At 42.0% G+C, this 21,404-nt stretch overlaps 1 protein-coding gene across 1 annotated transcript in view; it reads right to left on the bottom strand.

The window, feature by feature from the left end:
• M1AP (meiosis 1 associated protein) overlaps nt 1–21,404 on the bottom strand; it is a 29,396-nt gene that overhangs the window by 3,544 nt on the left and 4,448 nt on the right. The window contains exons 4-8 of the mRNA XM_009893745.1: nt 20,445–20,457; nt 20,230–20,412; nt 11,366–11,540; nt 1,727–1,900; nt 67–217 (exon numbers count right to left, since the gene is read on the bottom strand). Of these exons, the coding sequence (XP_009892047.1) occupies nt 67–217; nt 1,727–1,900; nt 11,366–11,540; nt 20,230–20,412; nt 20,445–20,457 (696 nt within the window). The remainder of the gene's footprint in view (nt 1–66; nt 218–1,726; nt 1,901–11,365; nt 11,541–20,229; nt 20,413–20,444; nt 20,458–21,404) is intronic.

The raw sequence follows: 21,404 nt of genomic DNA, 5'->3' as shown, positions 1-21,404 counted from the left end.
AAGAGTGTAGGCTGCTATTACACCAGCCTTCCAGTTATCAAGAGCAAAGTACGTAACAACACTTACTTTATGACCCGGAGTTTATACAGCACAGTAGCTGGCCAGGCTGCCATCTGGCAGGGTGAATTCAAATCTGCTGCTTTCGTGATGCCATCAACTGTCCCAGACAGTAGAGCTGGGTCAAGCAATCTCTCCTGCAAATCGCACTTCAGGCACACTAGGAGAAGGAAATTGGTTTAGATTACTGGAAATGGCAAAGTTTAGCACAGGACATGCTCAAAGCACTTACAAACACTAAGTTAATGTTTTCTAGCAACAGCAACTATTAAGGGAAGAACAACGCTAAAGCCTGTGACACCAGGCAGCTAGCTATCCCCATTTTACACACAAGGGGAAATACCATGTTCTTGGCATGTTAATGAGACAATGACTGGGCAGGCCAGTTCCAGTTTTGGTGATGAGTAGTCAGCTGTAGTGGGAGCAGAAGGTTGTTTCCCAATGCCACGCTAGGTTCAGGGCCACACATTTCCTGCCGGCTTTTCTATCTGTGCTTGCAGAGGAACCCAGCACACTGATGACACTAACCCTGGCATAATATGATATATAGCTGCATACAATTTCTCTGGCCTGCTACAGACTTCTTGAGTGTGGGAAGGTGAAAAAAACTGACTGCAGCATAACTTGGTTTGTCTTGCTAGCTACAATAAGACAATGCATCAAGTATGAAATTCAATATTATGATGAAGGAAAATCTACCTTTAACAAAATATCATAATTGCCTGTGCTAGTCTGGAAGCTGTTGTGGTAGCTACTGCATAAATACAAAGTCACACCAGACTCTGATCTGCTTGCTATGGAGCGTATCTGTAAAAGCCACCAGCAACTCTATATGAGCTTTGCTTCCAGTCTGGAACTGGCCTGTGAATCACCAGAAGAAAACAAGCATAATTCTGCTGCAATGAGAAGCTGCACATGAGTACCATATTGGGTGGCATATAGTACCATATTGGAGAGGCATGGGAAGGGGATTGCTGGAACTGCATGTGCAGATTTCCATGGCAGTGCAACGGTGACAATACAGTTAACAACAACTTATGGGAAACACCTATGTCTGCTGTACTCACTGGTCTTTTCAGTGCTTACCCAAGGATGGGTTTAGGGATTTGGACTTAGACTAGTAAAGGAAAAAAATGACTTATTCCTTATAATTTTTCCCGTGCATTATTATAACTGTTGGCAGCTCCAGCTAGAGCAATAGCTATTTTAGTGCTAAATCAATAGATATAAATACAAGCCAAATCCCTTTGTAAAACAGCCTTTATTTAAGTGCAGCTCTGGCACAGACTTTTAGTATCAAACACAAGGAACACAATTTTTAGGGCTATGCAACTGAGCCCGAAGGTCCTTGGCTCTCAGTATGTAAGGCCCCTTTTACCTTGACGAAGTGGCTATAAATTCACCTATCTTCAAGGCACATTTTTGCTGCAGAATGGAAATGAATTATAGCATCAACAGCCACAGGACATGGCAGCAACCTAGAAGTATTCTGAGCAAATGGCCCCTCTCAGCCTGAGAAAACAGAAACTCCTGATGGCTTTCAAAGTCACCCAGAGACCTTACTTGGGTCTCTAAATATGAGGGAACATGCCCATAGGACAGGCTTGGGTAATCTTTAAGGCTATGGGATTTAGGAGTTCCTTGCAGAAGGGGAGAGAAAATAAAATACTTAGGGTGGTCTTGGGTGCAGTGGCATGGCTGAAGCCTCCTGATGGAAGAAGGAGATGGAGTTGTTCTCTCTCTGTGCCATAGTCATGTAGCCATGTTTTAAACAGCATCTCCAAGCTGATGACATTGTCCTCTATGGTTTGCACGTCGATGTCCATTCCCAGGATTGCAATGTCTGCAGAAAAAAAAAGGTGAAAAAGCATGAATATTTTCAGCCATAGAAAAGAACATTCTTTTGCGTTTTCCACTACGCTACACTACACTATCCTTAGTCCCTCAAATGCTTTCACATAAGAAGTGCATCAGAAGCCATTACCATGCAAATCACAGCACAGCACTATGATGCCAGCCCTCTTAAAAGGACATTGCTAGAAACTGAGCTGCTCCACAGGCCACACCAACACCCTTCTCATCAATGGGGTGGGTGGACTGGCTACAGCTGTCTTCAGAGCACTAGTTGTGACTGATGCAAACCATCTTCTGCTGTGGTCATCTTAGCACTGGCCTCAGAGGCTCTTCTCACAATTTTAAAGCATTTCCTCCTTTTTCCTAAGAAAGGGACACTGGATACGTGATGCTATAAGAAATCATGGAAAAGTACTACTCCTCATACAGACGATGAACATTACTTTGCAATATTGGCCCGTGGCTAAATTGCTGAACATCCTCAACATGTTGTTGAGGTCACAGACCTGAGAAGAACAGAAGGAAAACTTGTCCCAGACCTGACCAACACAGAGGACATATTTCAATATGTTGCTGTTGAAGTTCTGCTTGGTAACAGCAATCCCACAGTAGATGATCCTTGTAGATACAACAGTCAAAACTATCCACCACCATTACATTTCACTTCAAACAAGTGAAATGCATAAAATTTAGACACTTGTTAAAAAGAAATTAAAAGAAGAAATAAAAATGTTTGCAAGGACATAGCAAGTATTTAAGTTACCATTTTGGAGGTGCAGAGCAAATATATATAACCTAGCAACAACATTTAGGAAGGGACAAATGTAGGCTGAAAAACAGAGTTAGGGAGGTCAAAAACTTGATCAAACCCTTGCAACAACCTCCCCTGCAACAGTAACTCAAAGGTGCATCCAAATGAGAAGCTAGCATGAAGTCTAGCAAATTAAATAAATAAATATATATATTTAAAAAGGTAAGTGAAAAAAACCCTTGATGAATAATTTGCAAAATGCATAAGGTATGTGATATATACATTTGTAAACACAGAAAGAACAGACAGCCTGGTAGCATTAATAGGGTCACCATACAGTTAGGATGTAAAAAAGGCATTCTGAGAAGATGAATACATAGCAGAAATAGCCATTTCCCCCCAATGTGTTTACCAGGCCAGCTGGGGACTAAAAAACAGTGCTACATCCATCTGCAATGAGAAATCTTTTCTTTATGCATTAGTATTTATAGTTTGCAAAAATGACACTGCATCCACTCCTACATTAAAAACTAAAAAAAAAAAAAAAAAGGCAGAAACTCATTAATCTCCGTTAATTTTCCTCATGGCAAATATTCTAGGGTTAATATAATTACTGTAATTCTTTAAATGGTATGCAACTTGCAAACGCACTTTTTGTAGTGTGGCCATCATAGCAGGACATACTTTCTAATGGTCTCCAACTTCCAGCCTTGAGGAAGGCATTGAGATCATGTAGGCTGTGCCTCTGCAGCAAAGTAGAATCAACTCCTACTTACGACGTGAGGTCCTTCACACTGCCCTTTGTACTGAAACACTTTCATTCTTAATGTCCTGTCTGACTGTCCTTGAACTCAAAGACATTTCATTCTTTTTTTCTTTTTTTTTTTTTTAAAGTTGTTCCCAAATCTGTATGGCAAACTGATTATTCCCTTACTTTTGTAGCAGCTTTTAAAAATGTATCTTAAGACTGCTATCATGCCTTACCCCAGTCTTCTCTGAGGGTTATGGAAATACGAGTTTCTCCCTTGTGGAGCAATGTTGGAGGATACTCTGATGGAATGGAATGTCCTGCTTCTCTCTGGAGACTGCTCTTCATGAACAGAGCTATTACCACTGTCAGTCACTTGCCCTGATGCTGTAAGTCTTGCTCTCGTTTCCTGTGGAACGCACTAATGCACCTGGAGAGTGTGCTGGTTTGGTTTCAGCTGAGATGCACTCCCTACTTTTTTGAGACTTGGGTTTCTCTCTGTGTTATGCTCTGAACGTGGCATTAACAGTTCAGAGGACGAAGCACCAGGAAATGCAAGTAATTTACTTTGACAAATAGTGTATACAGGCGACAAGGGTAATTATCTGTGTTTTGAGAGACAGTGTTTTGGGGCTGGTAAATGTTTTAGTCCTTTCCTCAGCAAATATTTTGCTATTTTTAAATTTTCTCTTCTGTAATAGATATGTAGCCACTCACACATCTTAAGTTGGCACAATACATGGCAATTGTAAAAAGAAATTCACTGCATTCATTGCTGCCCGTTATTAAGAAGAACAGGTTGGGATGCTGACATCTACTGCGTGATGGGTCTTCAAATTCCTGGAGAGCAGATAAGCAGAGCCATTTAGTGGTAAGCAATCTGCAAAGCATGTATAGAAAAAGGTTCCCTGGAACTCGCAGAAGATGGATTTTATTCATAAATAATATATTAGTGCTTTATCTTCACTGCTTGGTTTTTGTTTTCCCAAGCAGAAAATAGATAGGGCCAGTATGTATATCACATACAAATATTAACCTTACGTAGCAAATGGTTTGGCAATGCTGAGATGCTTTAAGTGTTTGTAATGGGGTAGGGGCAAGAAACCGATAATAATAATTCTCATGTTGTCAATTAGAGGCCAGTCCACTGGATCCTATCAATTACTCCCACACACCGTTCCTGCCACAAATGCTATATGCGTTGCTCTCTTTACAGGATTTATATTACATCATGATCTCTGCTCCAGTTTGCAGTCTGGCAAGCCCTAATATATTACCATTAAAGAAACATTGCGCATTTAGTCTCTGTCCCACAGAGGAGCTGCTTTCCAGTTTTGAAAAAGCAATCTTTGTTGCTCATCACATGGTCTGTCTTTGTCTAGAAATGCACTCTCCCAAGGAGGTTGCCCTTGTGAAGAAAACAGTAAGCATTTTTCATCCACGACAGGCTGTTCTTAGCACATTCAAAGCTATTCTAAGACTTGCCAACTGTGGGGCTTCAAAATATCGGAGTCTTTTCTAGCTGCATTAACCTGGAAATGAGCTTATGAGAGGGGATATCCTGATCCTGCCTTCCTTCTTTCAGTACCATAGGAAATTGTAACTGTATGTTGCTTCCCCCCAGTCCTGGTAAACAAGAGGGGAAATTTTCTGGGTGAGCTGAAAAATAAATCAGGTGTTTTCTCAGGATGCAGATTTTGCATCTCCACATCTTTGTGGCTTTGGAAGAAGCAATGCATAGTCTACTACTATGTGAGAGTAAAATAACACAGATCACATTCATTAATGGTCCAGTAGGAACCCTTGCGATGGATTAGGATCTCACGGCAGTATAAGCAAGGGAATGGAAGGGAGGGGAGGGATTTAGGACACTTTCTTTCAATAACAATGGCTTATACAGTACACAAAATTACAATTTTAGTTGTTCCTGGAAATTTTGGCAACTTCTTTCATTCCAGTATGCCCTGAACACCAAGCATAATTATTAACCAAGTCTTAGAGCTTCCAAACATCCTTTTATCTAAAAAAGAAAAGAATAATCAAAATTGCATTTATTCCAGTCATCTTCTAAACATGGAAGATCACAGAAGCTCTAAACATAAACATGATTTATAGACATCGTTTCCAGCTCCTTAAGGCTTAATTTAACTGTTTTCCTGTGGTATGGCTTTTATATATAGGTATATATGTCCAATAATCTCAGGTTTGATATCAAATTCTTAAAACAACAACTGTGTTACAAGCATCAGAGAGCCTGGGCTTGTTTTTCCCTGTCACACCGTGATAGTAATTCTCAGGCAATATAACATCTCTTGCTACATTTGCTGAAACAATTTTGTTTGCTGTTGTAAGTTTCTTCAGTGAAGCAGATTATCTAGTAAATGTTTTCAGTTCATGTAGTAAGCTGTTATGATACTTCTTCCATTTCGAAAGCAAGTTTTTGTGATGCTTTTCAAAATATCATTTAAGAGAAGTATGCTGTGGTATTAAAACATAATAAAGGCAAAGCTTTGTTTCCTATTCAATCACTCCATGTTTCAGCATCAGCCATTCTTGGAAATCCCACGTCCTGCATGGGATTTCCAGTAAGTTTATTCATTTTTTCTGCCTTTTCCTAATATATTTAGTCTGTGTCATTTTGAAGGTCACTAAATTAATACAGTTTGGTTTAAATATGCCACTACCTAACTCATACTGTAAATATTTTTGCAAACTGTGTTTAAAATTTCACTTTCATGTCACCTTAAATAGTGTAACCACACATAGAGAAAGAAATCATTGGCTTGTTTTTGAGGTTTGGAAAGAAAAAAACTCAGCGCTACTGTTGCATGCAAAAGAACTGCCTGACTGCACTAATGTTGTATGTGAGTACTTACCTGTCACTTCCTTTCAGGAAGTCTGCCAGTAACAAAACTTGGGTCATTAGGTGAAAAAAAAATAATTCTCGTAATAATCAAGAGCTACAGATCTTCATTGTTAGAGTCAGTCCATATTTCTATTGCTTCCAAACTTGGCATTTGTGCTAGTGGGTGGCTGTTGCTGGTCTATAACAGATTTCACCTTATTTCTTTACCTTAAAACTAGATGTCTTTCTAAAGATTCTTCATCCTCCAGAAACTGTGGGCTTGATTCAGAAATCTAATGAAACTGTACCCCTGCGTCATGAAGGGAACAAAATCAGGTCGTATTTTTGAAGTCTGTCAGTATTTAAAAGACAAAACAAAAAATATTTTACTCCAGTTGTATAATGGCCAAGAGAGTTATCTCCTGGAGGATATATGACATGCAGTCTGTTAAAAAGAAAAGATTAATGCATCCAAGTTAACTGGCAAAGAAAGGTGAGACAGCAAACAGATCATCCTGGTCTATTCTACCAAGGTCCAGGTCGGTCACTACAGACAGATGGTGGATGTATGGATGGTGGAAAGACAGGTGAGGCTAGGAAAACAACATGTTCCTGTTCTCCCTCTTGAAATCAGGAGTTGTGGATATTAAGTCAGGAGAGAAACAAGACCTTGTTTTGAAGTATGTTTTAACAGTAGGTTCTGGAGAAGCAGAATGTTGGGCTTAGGGAAGAACATGTAAGAATTACTGCAGTGAACGTTAGAAGTCAGATAAGGAGACACTCAGCCCTTTCATACCCAAGAAACATCCATACTAGCATCTCTCCCCTTGCTCTTGTAACAGCTGCCTCCTACCAACCCTCCTGCCTGACAGAAAGGCTGTTTTGAAAGAATAACCCAGAATGGTTGGATAAAAAAATCAATGGGCGCTCTGGTCAAAAGGTTAATTGGACAGGAGAGCTTTCTGATTTGGGGACCAGATTTAAAACATCCCTTTTGAAAAATTGGGACAGTGGGATGAAGGAACTTTGCAGAAATTTGTCTAGCAGGACACAGCTAACTGATCCTTACAAAGCAGACATGAGGTCTAGCTGCTGGAACAGCAGAGAGAGACAGGAGCCTAAAAAAGACTTTTCATGAAGCCCAGCCAGAAAGTATTTCCATTCTAATTGGTACATGTGGAGGGCTTTAACTGTTAAGACCTCAAAAACAGGACAAGAGGGCCAACCAAGACCAGAGCTCAAACTCTAGCAATCTAACATTAAAACCCTAGAGCAGGTCAGCGGAGATTTTGAGAGCAATTTACCAAAGCCATTAGAATAGTTTATTTTTTTTCAGGCTAATCAGATTCACAACATTTTAAGAGCTCTGAGCTCTGTGGTAGAGCTATATAAAACAATAACGGAGAAAAATAAATTCGAAACTGTCCTTTGCTTCCAATAACCTGAGATGGAGAGAGCAGAAAATGAATTTCTTAGGCAGAGGATTTAAAAAGAGATGATTTTTCGATGTGCTACAAATATAAATGCAGGATGCAACGTCACAGCAATGCCCTGGATATTAAAAATGTAAGTAGGTTCAAACAGCCACCAAACAAACTAATGGAAGAAATATCCATGGTGGGATGAACCTCATAATTAAGTGCTGCATCGCAATGTTTATTTTGTAGTGGGGGACGGGCTGCAGTTGAACACAGTGCTAATTCTTGCACTTCCTGCATGCTAGATCTTGTGACTTCAATGTTTTTTACTGTAATTTTTTTTAATACAATGAATTTTTTTTTTTTTTTTTCAGAAACAGAGGAAAGGAGCTCCAACAGGTATAAAATCCTCTTCATAAATCAGTTGGGCTCCTTTTTCAAATTATTTGGACTTTCCATTCCTGGTGCTCCTCTTAGAGAGCAAATACATCATCTGAGTCTTCTCATAGGTAGAAGATTCAGAAAATTAGAATTTCATAATCTGAAATGTCAATGGCCTTTGTGTCCCCATTCATGTTTTCATTCCATTTATTGGGTCAAATGGCTACACCACTTTTAAAGACAACATGGTGGGGTTTTGTATGCTCTAAAGCACTCTTGTGACCACGAGGCACACAGCACCTCCTGTTCTGTGGCAGTATGGTTTGGGCCAGACTGGCCAATGAAAGCAAATGACAGATGCTCTCCCCCACCTCTCCAAGGAGAGGAGGGACAGAGAGAAAGAGACTTAGGAGTTTAGAAAAAAAAAACCCTAAACTACTTTAATGAAAACATGAATAAAATAATAAAATAATAAAAAAATAATAAAATATATACAATATCTACAAAACCAGTATCGAGCTCCCATGATGATGATGATGATCACATCACCAACAGGCACAGGGAAAGTCCCGGACTGGAGTCAGTGATGGACGGGAGCTGGATTCCAGATCTGGATTCAGGAATGCACGGATTGGGATCAAAAGCAGACAAATAGAGTCCTCCTTGGATGCTGGCCATTGAAGAAAGAAGCTGACCCTTTGATCCCTCAGCTATTATACTGAGCATGAGGCAGATGGGACGGAATAGTCTGTTGGTCAGTTTTGAGTCATCTGTCCTGTCCACTCCTCCCCGCAGGTGGGACCCCTCTACACTTTTCCGCTTCTGACCCTCCAACGGGGCAAATAACAAAGTGAGCTGCCCTTGGGTGCCATAAGCAATAAGTATAAGCAAAAGCCTCTCTGCATACCATGCCTTGGCATAAATTACAACTAATCAGGTCTTACCACTCTCAGAGCAAACATTTTCTGCACAATATGCTGTAAATTTCCAAAAGTTCAGCTAGTTAGAAGAGGCTTAGCTGCAAAGTAAAAAGAAAATGGGTTCTGTTTTACCTCAAACCAGGACATGTGATGTCTAGTTTTCCAAGGCTTCCCCACAGGGGAAGTAGCACTGTGCAGCACCAGCTTGATGCAAAGTCCTGACGATAATCCTCCTCACTTGAGAAGCCAGCATTTGCAGCCACACAAAATACTGTCCTCTTCCCATATGGACAAGATCGGTACTTTTAAAGAATACCTCAGCCTTGGAGGTGTAGGCAACAGTTCCTTCCACAATTTTGTAACTTGTGGTTTTTGTGTGTTTTTGGCATATTAAATTAATTCTAAAGTCACGTGGGAATGACAGAACCTTGATCCTCTTCCTTAGGACTCACTGTTCCCAGTGTTAGTGGTAATGGTGCTGGTCAGGAAGAGAAGGCGCTCTCTTTCTCTGGCCAAGAGATGAACACTCTCCCTGATGTCTTCGTTTTCCAACAGGCAGAGTCCAAAATAACCAGCTGTGTCTCACTGAAGGAGGCTGCCCCTTCAGGGCAGGACGTTTTTAACAGGTAGTAAGAGGGTAGATATACCTCTAAGTGCTTGATTATACAACTCAGTGTTTGATTTGGTCTGTCACCAGATTAGTGGGGTGCAGAGGCAGCAGGGATAGTAGTCATCGTCTATAGGAAGATGCACCTAGCCAGTGCTGTGCTGTAGATGGGGGGAAACCAGTGTAAACTCCTGCTATTTAGCAGTCATTTTATCAGCCTTGAGAAAGAGTTGAAATAACTGACCAGATTTGAAAGTTAGGTTAAATGAAATACAGAAATGAAAGTTGCAGTTACAGCAGCATTGCAAGGTACAGGATTTTACCACTGAAACGCTGTGGTATTGCACTTTTGATCACCATCTGGCTGGTTTATTTACAGTCTGCTCAGCACCTTTTGCTTTGAAACAAAAAGGCTCAAAACAGGAGCTAACAGGAATTTCTGTTTCTGAATTTCTCATGACTATATCTTAAATTCTCACTGCTGAAAACTGCCAGGCTAAGGGAGGAGTCCTTCAGAGATATGGCCAGGAAAAATAACATTCAGGGTCTGGGGTGTACTCACTCTTTCACTAATGAAGCATGTGGCCAAGTGTGCGAGGGACAGGGCAAAAGGGAATCTGCAATCCACCTAAACATTCCCAGCCCCTATTCTTCCAGTTGACCAGAAACTTGCTACTGCAACTAGAAAAGAATAACAACTAGAGACAGGTAAGGCAACAACACCACACGTTGCCTGTCACTCAGTAAAAAATCATATTGCCCTTGCTAGTAACAAGTCTTACACTAACTTTGCAAGGCATCAGGACTCAAGTTTTTAGGCTTATCAACTCGTTGTGAGAACTTGCTGTGTGAATCAGATTTTGGTACCTGGTGTGTCTTGTTGATGGGGAGTTTAAGTGTCAGCACTAAAGACCTTTGAAATGGAGACCTGGATTGGAAAACAGAGGTTGCAGGGCTACAAAGAATTCATTGATGCGCAGTTACTGGTTACTGAAGAAGAAGCAGAACCTTAAGAGGTGAAGAAAAACTGACCTAAGCATAGGGAAAAGTAGCAGTAGCTAAGCAAGAAGAGTATCAGCAACAAACCCCAGCTAATTAACAGGGTAAGTACCTGACTTGGTCTGAGAAAGTAATTCTTCCCAGCATTGTGCAATATGTAGTCTGGGGGACAGAACTAAAGGCTAAGAATTGTCTAGACACCAAACCTCTTGTAAAAGGACAAGGCCTTGAGTTGGTGAAGGGGAGGAGGGGGTTATCTCTGTAGGGTCATTAAAGCTGTAAATGGCCTGCCTGCTTCTCCTTCCCTCCTTTCTGCCTGCCTGCTTCTCTCCCTCAAATACCTGATTCAAGGATTCTGGTTGCCTCTGCTTGATCTAAGGACCTTGATCGGCCTCTTGATCAGCCAGTCAATTGCCCAGGGTGATGCTCAGGAGTATGAGTATATGTGAGTCTGAGACCATGTTACCCCTATACACTGTATGCATTTTTCGCTTTAATCTCTCAATAAAGCTGTATTGCACATGAAGTCAATTTTACGTAATACCAAGAGATGAAGTAATGCATGAAGTCTATATGCTGATTTTGCCCAAATGTGATAATGCCCCAGAGAAGTGCTGTGGTACAAACTTTTTGCTGTTTCTCCAGGCACAGTAGTTCCCGCTTACATGAGCGACGCTAAATGACACAAAGGAAAGTGGCATATATCACACCAAAGCAAAGAACCAGTGGTTGTCCTGCTGTCCAAATCCACAACTTCCCTGAATACCCTATCCTATACTCACCACTGCTGCTGGGCTCTTCTGCTGGCGTGCACTGTTCCACATCCTCAGGCTCCAGAAAGTCTCTCTTCAAAACCTCAATGACTTGTATTCTTCGCAGACTCACAAGGTCTACGTCTTTTAACTTCTTTTCCAGCTGATTTACCATTTCTTTGCTGGACTGGCTAGTTAAAATCGTGACCTGAAAAACAAATCAGAGTGTGCAAGAGCTGCCTCTGACCCTAATCCTCTCTTGATAAGCGATGATGCCTGGTCTGTTTGAATAGCCCAGGTCCCACTATGGAGACAGGAGAGAAATCTCGCTAAAATACTTTGTCTGTTCAAAAGCAGATTTAAAAGCATTTTTTTTTGAACTTTGGCTTAAATATGAAATGGATTGAGAGGTTCACTGTAGGAACACCAACAGGTTTTGTGCCACTGCTGGAAGAAGATGGGACAATCAACTGTCTTATATTCTATGCTTTGCACTTACGGTCTGTGAGTCTGTCTGTGTATGGGAGAGACTATGCCTGAGACTGAGGAACAGCACCACTTCCCATTATTGCATAAATTATAGTTCAAGTAGATTAAATTGGGCCTTCCCACTTGAAGGCTGGATGGGAATTATTTATATTTTTTTAAAAAAAGAAGGATTAGTCTATCCTAAAGATCTTTCTTAAGAAAGCAACAGTAGGTGTGACTCCCACCTCCCAGTTCTGAGGTAATACTAAGTAAGTGACTACAAAGACTTTCTTCATCATTGACAATCAGCAACAGTTTCTAGAAACGTCAGGCATGTTTGACACCAGTTTCCACTCTGAAAGATTAGTTAGGTGAGAAAGCTTCTAGTTCTGACTGTCGTGGTCCTCAAACCAGGACACTGACCTTGCCCGATATTTACTCATGGTGAAGTACTGTGTCTTCTCAGCACATCTGCTCATTGCTCTAAAGGACTACTTAATAATTCTAAAGGATAAGATGTATTTTAGGTGACACTGCTAACAACTGTCCTGTAGGGAGCATTTTGGGAAACTCAACAGTACACCTTCAGAAATGAGTTCTACCAGAAAGATATTAAGCAATGCCAACAGAATTCACAGTTCAATGGTTAGGGATTTTTATTTTTTTTTTTCTGGGGGTGTGCGTGCAGGGGGCAGGGAGTATACCTTCTCCATCCAGATCTATCCTATCATCTATCTATGATATACTGGGAATGAAGAGGTAATTATGATCCCCTTTATGAACTGGCAAAAGTAGATAACAGGAACTGTTCTTGAGTTTAAGGGAGCAAAACCATCTGAAGATACTATTATTTTTTTAATAGAGCTATAGATAGAGCATTTCCTACATTAGTACACCCAGCTTTTTCACAAAAATCTTTAGTTATGTGATGGAAGCTCATCTGCACACCCACAAAGGAGAATAGAGACCGTGACAGGCAGAAGAGCCCAAATAATGCCCTGTCCTGGCTACTGCCCTCAGCCCATTTCCCCAAGCCTAAAGGAGCGCAGGGGCACGGTGTCAGACCAGGAAACCAAATTAGGGGCCGGGAGGAAGGGACACCCCCCAGGGGCCGCTGCCGGGGCTGTCCCCGGAGAGCCCTTGTCCAGGTGTGAAACCCGTGAAGATGAGTCAAACCCTGAGAACCTTTCTGACTGAGAGGGGGGTTGGGGCCTAGGGGTGCGGGACACATTATGGGGTGCAGGGGAAGAGCAGTTTGGGATTGCACAAGGCTTATTATGGGATGTTTAGGGGAGGAATCAAAAGTGGGCAAAGGGATGGAGCTCGGTGATATGGGAAGCAACAAGTGTGGGAAACTAGAGGGGTAGGGGGCTAAAAAGAGACGGTCCTGTGTAACAGCTGGCTGGTCAGTACGCTTGCCTGGCCAGGCCCTGCCCTGATCACCACAGTTTTTCCCATCTTCTTCTTAAACTCCTTCCCAGCTCTGTCCTGGGTGAGGGCTCTCTTCTGTGTGCACGTGTGTGTGGGGGTCTCAGTGCAGCAGCTGGAGCCACACCACAGGTTGGAGGTCCCTGTGTCTGTGGTGCAGCAGCTGGAGCAAGTGCGAGTGAGCATGCCATCGTTAGCAAAGATCAAAATGGACCAGGCGGTGAACAGGCAAAATGGCCATGGAGCAAGGGGGTCTCTAAGGGTGAGGCCATGGGAGGAGCTGGTTCTGTGCATGCATACACATGTGTGCATACCAGCAATTAGAGTGGGGCTGCAGCCTTGGGGACTCATATGCCCAGACACCAGCAACTGGGGAGGCTGGGATCCAGGAGCAGTTACTGGGCAGACTCAGGGCCTGAGCCCAGCTGCTGGAGGGATCCACGTTGTGCGTATGGAGATAGATATGTGCATGCGTGTGTATATGTATAGATGTACATACATACATATATTCCTGTCAGTGGATCTCCATCCTGCTCAGGCAGAGAGGGAAGCAAGCTGAGGCCATTAGCGCAGTCTGTGTTTGTGTGAGTGCTCTGATTGTCTGTATGTGATCTGTGGCACCAACCATGTGTGTACACACGTATTTTATACATGTGCTCTGTGAGCATCCGCCTACTGGGAATACCTGCTTATCCTCACAACTGGTTCACCTGGGGCCATGGAGCTGTGGCAGCCTTACTGATGTCAGATCAAGCCTGATTTCCCTAACAAATTATACCTCTCCAGCTGAATTTATCCCTAACTTTTGCCTCTGAGTTACTGGGAATGAAGAAATTATGATGGGCTCATTTTAGGAACTAATGAAAATGGCAAACAGGGACTGTTCTTGAGCTGGAGGTAGCTGAACTGTGTAAAAGCTATCATTATCTTTTGCAGGTAGCTGAACTGTGTAAAAGCTATCATCTTTTGCGGAGCTATAGACAGAGCATTTGCTATGCTGATACACGTCTATTTCATCAAAACCATGGCTGCATTACATCTGTAGCCTATCGCCTCCAATTTACCCTTTTCACAACCTGAGTCACACTAGCACATGCTGGTCAGAGACCAAGAGAAATATTTTACCACATACAAAAACTGAGGTAGCTACTGTCACTTCCCTTTGTATTACCACAGTTTCTATATATAATCCCTTAATGTCATTATACTTCCTAATCTGACAAAAAATGGGCTACTGGTGACTTGAAAAATGCTTTTCATCCTATAGCAGATTGGCCACATTTCCTGTCCTTGTAGCTGCTGCTGAGACTTAGCTTCACTAATGCTGGTGGTTTTTCCCCTCTGAAGTCAGGGTGTCAAAAAGAGTTATGTGTTTTCAATATTTTTGACAAATACAAATTAAATGATTGCAAGTTGTAAGAAAGTCTGCCTCCTATGCTTACTAGTCAGCTAGGAATGTTCTTGACTCTTTGCGGTTTAACCGTTAGGAAAATGCACATTTCCCTAAAGACTACATCTGATTTGTATAAGCAAATTACCGGTAGTGCTCTTGTACTATAAAAACTGCCCATCATGGTCCCACACTAAAGAAATTGTATTTCTAATCCAACCATAATGCCTCCTTAAGCGCTTGCGTTTCTGCTAGCTCACATGGAATCATACTTTACCAACAGCTTCCAACATCCTATGTTTCCTTCATCCTACTCCTGTTCATAGTCCTTTCCTGTCCTTCCTGTCTCTTCCCACTAAACAAGAGCGTGCTCCACTGCTGCTGCCCTCCAGGCTTTGCCCGCAGCGCGGCGGCAGTGGGATGGTGCTGCAGGGCAGCACAGCGGCTGTGCGTTCCTGCCACGCAGCTCCGGAGTATTGTCTTCCACATGGATGGAAGCATGTGGGAAGCCTTTTGGTTTAAATTGTGTTGCTTTAGAAGCGTAACAGCAAAAGCAAAAAAGAGCGGCTCTTTCAGAAGAGACGGCTTCACAAACAGAAAGGGTAACTTTCTCTGCTGAGATGAGCCCGTGCATCTCGGTGACAGGTCTGGCCGCTCGCTGGCTGCCTTTTCTCCTCCTGCCCAGCTGCCTGCACACTCCCTCTGCTGAGCGCCTTCCCCCTACTGCAGGATTTCACCGATAGTGACCTTACTTGTTCCAAATTATTTACTCCTCAGTTGTTTACCGACTGTAATTACATGCTTGTAATTTGTTGTTCCAGCCAGCGCCACAGGTTACTGTATCTCAGTAACAGGGCTACTACAAACAGATGTCAGTTTGGCAATCAGGGATAGATGCACCAAAGTGACATTACATTTTGATTAAAAACAAACACTCCAGATAAGACTTACGTTAAAACTTAACTGCAAAATACTGGAATCAGCTGATTTATGAGGGCACTTAAATACAGCATGAAGCTCTTGAAATAGAAGGAAGAAACTGTATTGGTAGAACCTGACATTCATTCCATTGAAAACCAGATGGAACTAGAGAGTTCAAATAATTCGATAAAGTAGGCCTCATTTTCTCTTGTCCACGCCGTATAGTTCAATGCAAAAATACTTCTCCTAATATATTTTCTAATCATAGAATAGTTTGGGTTGGAAGGGACCTTTAAAGGTCATCCAATCCAACCCTCTGCAATGAGCAGGGACATCTTCAACCGGGGGTTGCTCAGAGCCCCGTCCAACCTGACCTTCAATGTTGCCAGGGATGGGGCATCTACCGCCTCTCTGAGCAACCTGGGCCAGTGTTTCAATAATGCTTTAAAATATCACAGAAACAGAATTGATACTTCGCAGTGGACCAAATAGAAAATACGTGTGGGAGATGTTAAGTACTTGGTCACCACACATGGTCTGCCTGATACAGTTGAATTTAACAGGGTAAATGCCTGCTTTAACAGGTTTAAGTTATCCAGGTTTCTCTTCCAAGAAGGTGTCTTTTTTTTTTTTCCTTCTTCAATACACACTGTATCTGACCAAAAACATTCAAATGCCTTCTGAGAAACAGAAATAAAAATCCAACTTACTCTGCATAAAAAAATGCTCGTGATGAAAACAAAATTGCAGTCACTGAAGTATCTGAAGCAGAAAGCTGCCTTTTTTAGAAACATGGCCTTTTGAATGGGTGAAATACCCTTCTGCCTTTCTGTGATCACTGACTTTTATTTTTCAACAAAGGTCCGAGAACTGTAGGTGCTCTTCTGCTCACTTCTTGGCTCCTTAGTAATCTGATGGTGCTTATTCACCGTTCTGTGAAAGACCAAGGCCATCCCTTAGATCCCATTTAGGTCTGTGAAACACCTTTTGTCAGGATTTGCAGAAGACTGAATTTAATCCACAGGTTACATTTATGCGGAGTGCAGAACGGGAAGGGTTGCTAGCTTGGAAAGAAGTCCTTTGTCCTTGAAATTCTCCACAGAACTGAACTTTGAGCTAAAGTTTCCTCAAGATAGGCAAGTATGACGTGTTGCCTTTTGGAACCCCTCCAGTACCTACACTAAAATCAAATGTACTATAATACTCTAGATCTCTACGTTCTTTGAATTATCTCTTTAGTTTTATTTTGGGTATTTTTCAAATGAAATAGGACCACTATAAATTTTATCCACCAATGAAGCCACAAAAAAAAAAAGCTATTCTTAATTTAATTTTTCTTTCCCTTTGCTTTGTAAGGCATGCCTTCTCGGAAGAAATATTTGATGCCTGTCACAAACAGCTCTAAGGGAAGTAAGGCAGCGGAAACAGTGAATGAAATGGAGTTAGCACGGAGCAACTCAGAGGGAAGACTAGAGCTGGCAAGTGTGACTGATGTCTGTGGTATTTGCTGTTGTATGGAAACCGGGAAAATTCAAAGTATCCAGTGTGGCCATTATTTTGAATGTGGTGAAGGGACGAGGATTATACGTTCAGTTGTCAGTGAGAGGCTTCTAGTTGACAAGGGTGGCAAGAAGCTCCTCCCACCTGTTCAGCTGACCCTCTGCAAGGGTTCTCTAATACTGTACGAGATATTTTCTGGCAGAGATTCGCTATGCAGCAATTTAAGTACAGTTTGCTGCATGAAGTTTCTGAAGAACGGACACATGTCCTGAGTTATAGAGTTCTTGTTCTCCCTAAGAAATCTTTCAAGTTAGAATCCATGAATATTTGAGGGTGGGGTTTTGTTTGCTTGCTGTCTGAGTGTTGTGGTTTGGTGAGAGTGTTTGCTGTGAGTGTTTTTGTTGTTGTTGGGTTTTTTTTGTTTTTGTTTTTTTTTAATACAAAAATCTACTACATCATTCTCTGGTTTGGGTATACTGGAATTAATCATACAAATGTTGGTCAGACTGTTGTTCTAGCTAGGCATGACAGCCAGCTTTACATCTTCTCAGACTGCCCTGAGAATTTTTATAAAGACTCTCCTCTAAGATCTTCTTTAGATGGGTATACATACCCCAGACCTTTGCAGGGCCAAGGACTGTATAACAAACCATATGAACTTGCTATTTTCTGGTACCAGGAAGAAAAACATTTGGTTACCTATCAAAGTTATCAACAAAGTGGTATGTGGTCAGATTAACTCCAGAAGGGTGGAGGACATGCAATTTTCCAGGCTGATCCAAGTACACAAGAGCAAATACAAGTTGGTAAATTGTCAGGAGAGGAGGAATTAGTGTTGCATCTATGTACACCGTTCCTATGAGGAAATGAAAGTAGGTTGTAAAAATGGTGGTCAACACTTTCAGCTGTGTATAATACCAAAGTCTACCACTGCAGCAGTGTCTTACATGCCCTTGTAATGAAAAGCATAATATATTTGCATAGTCTAGAGGAACAAGGATAGCTTAACGGAGTATAAACTCCTTATATTCATGGATAACAATTTTGAATGTAGCTATCTCTTTCCTTCAACTATACTAGAAGATGTCCTGGATTTTGTTGTGTGTCAAAAACAGTCTTGTCTTAAAAGTGTACTCTGTTTCTTCCAGCCCCCAGCTTTGAAGTTAAAATACAAATCACACCTGAAATGGTCAGGGAAAATATGTCAAGGTCCTTAGAAAACACAGAGCAGCAGTAAATCAGGAGAAAGGCTTCCTGGATAGATACTAGAAGTGAGTCTTAATTACAGCTGGGAGACTGCCTGATCACAGCATGGCTCTGGAAGAGTTTAAGTATCTAAATAAAGTAGAAGGACTGGGGAAATTTCACTCACAGGAGTCTGGATTCCTTTTTAGGACTGACAAAGCTCCAAAACCAGGTGGACCCTGAGCCTCTGAAGTCTGGAATGAAAGATAGTTTGCAGGTGATGTTTCCTCATGTCCAACAGAAAATAATACTTCTATGAGAGTCCTTCCCCTCTTGATAACTGCCTGTCCTTTCACATGAGTTGATACTTCTTTAAAAAAAAACACCTTCTTCCTGCAAACTTTGCTCTGCTTTCTACACTTGCATGTATGTTGTCATGTGTTGTTCGCAGCCTCCCTCCCACTTATGCAAGTATACACACCCAGCTGAGAATACAGCCACCAGCGTGTGCCAAAATCTGTCCCTGGACTGCTGCACGTACAGTTTTCCCTAGATATGTCCCCCTTTCTACAGGAATCTGCCCAGAAGGATTTGAGGACTTGATATAGTCATGCAGGATTTCTGGCCGTTGGATCTCCGAGACAGCTAGACTGCTGAATACCTACAATTTTCTGGTGTGTTCACAGTACATGGCATCATGTCAGAGCCACTGCTCAAGCTGAAGTGACAGCACACCTATGCAATTGGCTCAGGAAACACTGGACAGACCTGCTGTGTGCAAGTTAATTCCCACTGAGAATCCTGCAAACAAGATATCAGTATATATGTGCACTGAAATCCCAGACAAACGTCAGGCTGTCCTACCATACCAACTCATCTCACTAACCTGTCCAACAAGACTTACTTAGCTTAAGTCCCTGTTCTTCCTACTTTCTCCAGGAAAATCATCAATAGCCACTCCCAAAAATTCACAAAGCCTGAGCAGAAAGGAAATGTTTGCATGTGGTGTTTCAAAACACTTTACTAGTGCATCAGGATGGAAATAAAGTACTAGCACATCAGGATTACAGCAGGCACAGTACTCCTCGTATTCTCCGAGGCACGGGCGAAGCAATACGATTACCCTGTTCTTTCTGTGTCTGCCATAAAGGTGTCAGAGATTACTGTTTTTCCCTTCACCCAGCGTAGGGATGCATGCCAAGAACAGACATGATGCTTCCTGAGTTTCCGGGACTGTTTGTTGTACAGAGCTTACAATGGTCTTTTTTTTGGTTATTTCATGCAGCCATTGCCAATGATGCATTATAAGGGGCCGCTGTTACAATTTGCAGAGTAGGAGCCCTGTGGAACTACCAAGCTGCCACTGAGAAAAGAAAAATGCTAATTATAAACAAGCACTCTTGTTATTTTAAGTACTGACCGTATTTTCTTTTTCCTCTGAAAACTTACTTGAAGAGGACCATGCCAAGACAATGAGCATTCTGTAGGCTTCTCCTGTCCTTTGCAACTCTACCAACTACTCTCAGGATGAAATGCATTTCTTTTGTCTGTATGAGTTCACTTTCAATGAATCGTGGACATGCTTTCAGGCACAATGAGGACCTTTAGGGTACTAACATCCTATTGTATCAGTGGAAGTTTCAGACACTATAACCCCAGAATGTAACTGTTGTCTGAAAGGGAAATCATGTCCATAAGTACTGTGAATGTCTGCCTTTAACACAGTTCTTCTGTGAAAGTAATAAAAATTAAAAAAAGCTGAAAAAACATCCAATCTTAAATGCCTGGATATTAAATTCATTTTTCTATACTGTAAAGTAAGTCAGTCTCCATAAGCAACTCAAACCTGAATCTGTCTTGTTTCCATGAGTATTCAGAGATTGCCACAAGGGTTTTTTTTGGAGGGCTTATTTTCTTAATTACTCTCTCCCTCCCATGGCCTTAATGTGCTAACAAGTGGCAAATCTGGTGGATGGCTCCCACTACTTTCCCAACATTTTCTTACCTCAACGGAACTATTTGTTGAGCCTCCTGCTGCTGTGTGTCTGCTGTATTGTTTGAATTGTTGCAATCCATCCTGCACAGCTTGTACCACTCCATTTCCCCCCTGTGGGAAACAGCCTTCTCTTGGTAGCGAACGGAGCTCCGAAACGCAGGCTTGTATTCGTGCAAAGTTTTCTCTCACTTGCTGCAAAACAGTATTTAATGACGTTGAAAGACTGGAAATGGCAACCTGATGGTATGACATATTCTTCCATAATGTGGAAGGGGGCTTTTGAATTCACAGCACTGAGATACGACCGGGGGCAGCAGACAAGTGATAAAGCAGTGAACAGTGATATGAATCAAAGCCAGCTGACTCTAAAGCTAGTAACGACATACATGATCACTCCTCTTGTTTTCAGCTGTCTACCTGTTGCCTGCTGCTAGCCAAAATGTAGTAGTTTGGCATGCCCCTCTCCTCTGGCCCTGCACAACACAGAGGCAGAACTTGAGACATAAATAGGAGGACTGAGGCAGTGTGATATCCCCAGCCATAGTCACCCCTGCCATATCTGTACTCCTTTACTCGTCGGGCTGTGAACCTCTGGAACCTGCGCCCAGGAAGGTTTGTAGTCAGACTGCAGCAACAGGTTCAAAAATGGGTTCCACAAACTCATGGGTAACAGGTCCAGAAACAGGTACCAAGAGGAATATCCTCAAATGTACCCTTTATCATTCTTAACACAACAGCTGTGGAACTAGGGGAGCGTGAGGAGAATGAACTGCAGAAGGTGATTGGGCTGGGGCACTCCCCCAAAATAGCCTTTCCTTTTGAGACTGGGCTGCTGGACTGTTGGTCTGACTTAAGAGGGCATTTCTTATGTTTTTATACTGCTCTTTTAGGACATTCACCACAGCAATGATTATCAAAAAAGCAAACACTGATGGAAGGTCTGTGGACCCTTCTGCTTCAAAGGTGAGCTACCAGAGCAAAAAAAAAATTATTCTATAGCTGTCATTTGTAAAAATGTTTTATTCCATCAGGCAACAGCTACCACTGTACAATGGCTGCCCCTAGGACAGCTGGTCTGACTCATTAATGCAAAATGTACATCATAAATGCACAGATTATTAATTATGGTGCTTTGTTTCAGTCTCATGGATTGGAGGATATTGGGTAATATTCTCACTGCCTGC

The sequence above is a fragment of the Charadrius vociferus genome, unplaced genomic scaffold, assembly GCF_000708025.1.
Source record: "Charadrius vociferus isolate BGI_N301 unplaced genomic scaffold, ASM70802v2 scaffold59, whole genome shotgun sequence".
Lineage (NCBI taxonomy): Eukaryota > Metazoa > Chordata > Aves > Charadriiformes > Charadriidae > Charadrius > Charadrius vociferus.
This window is presented reverse-complemented; position numbering and strand designations above follow the sequence as displayed.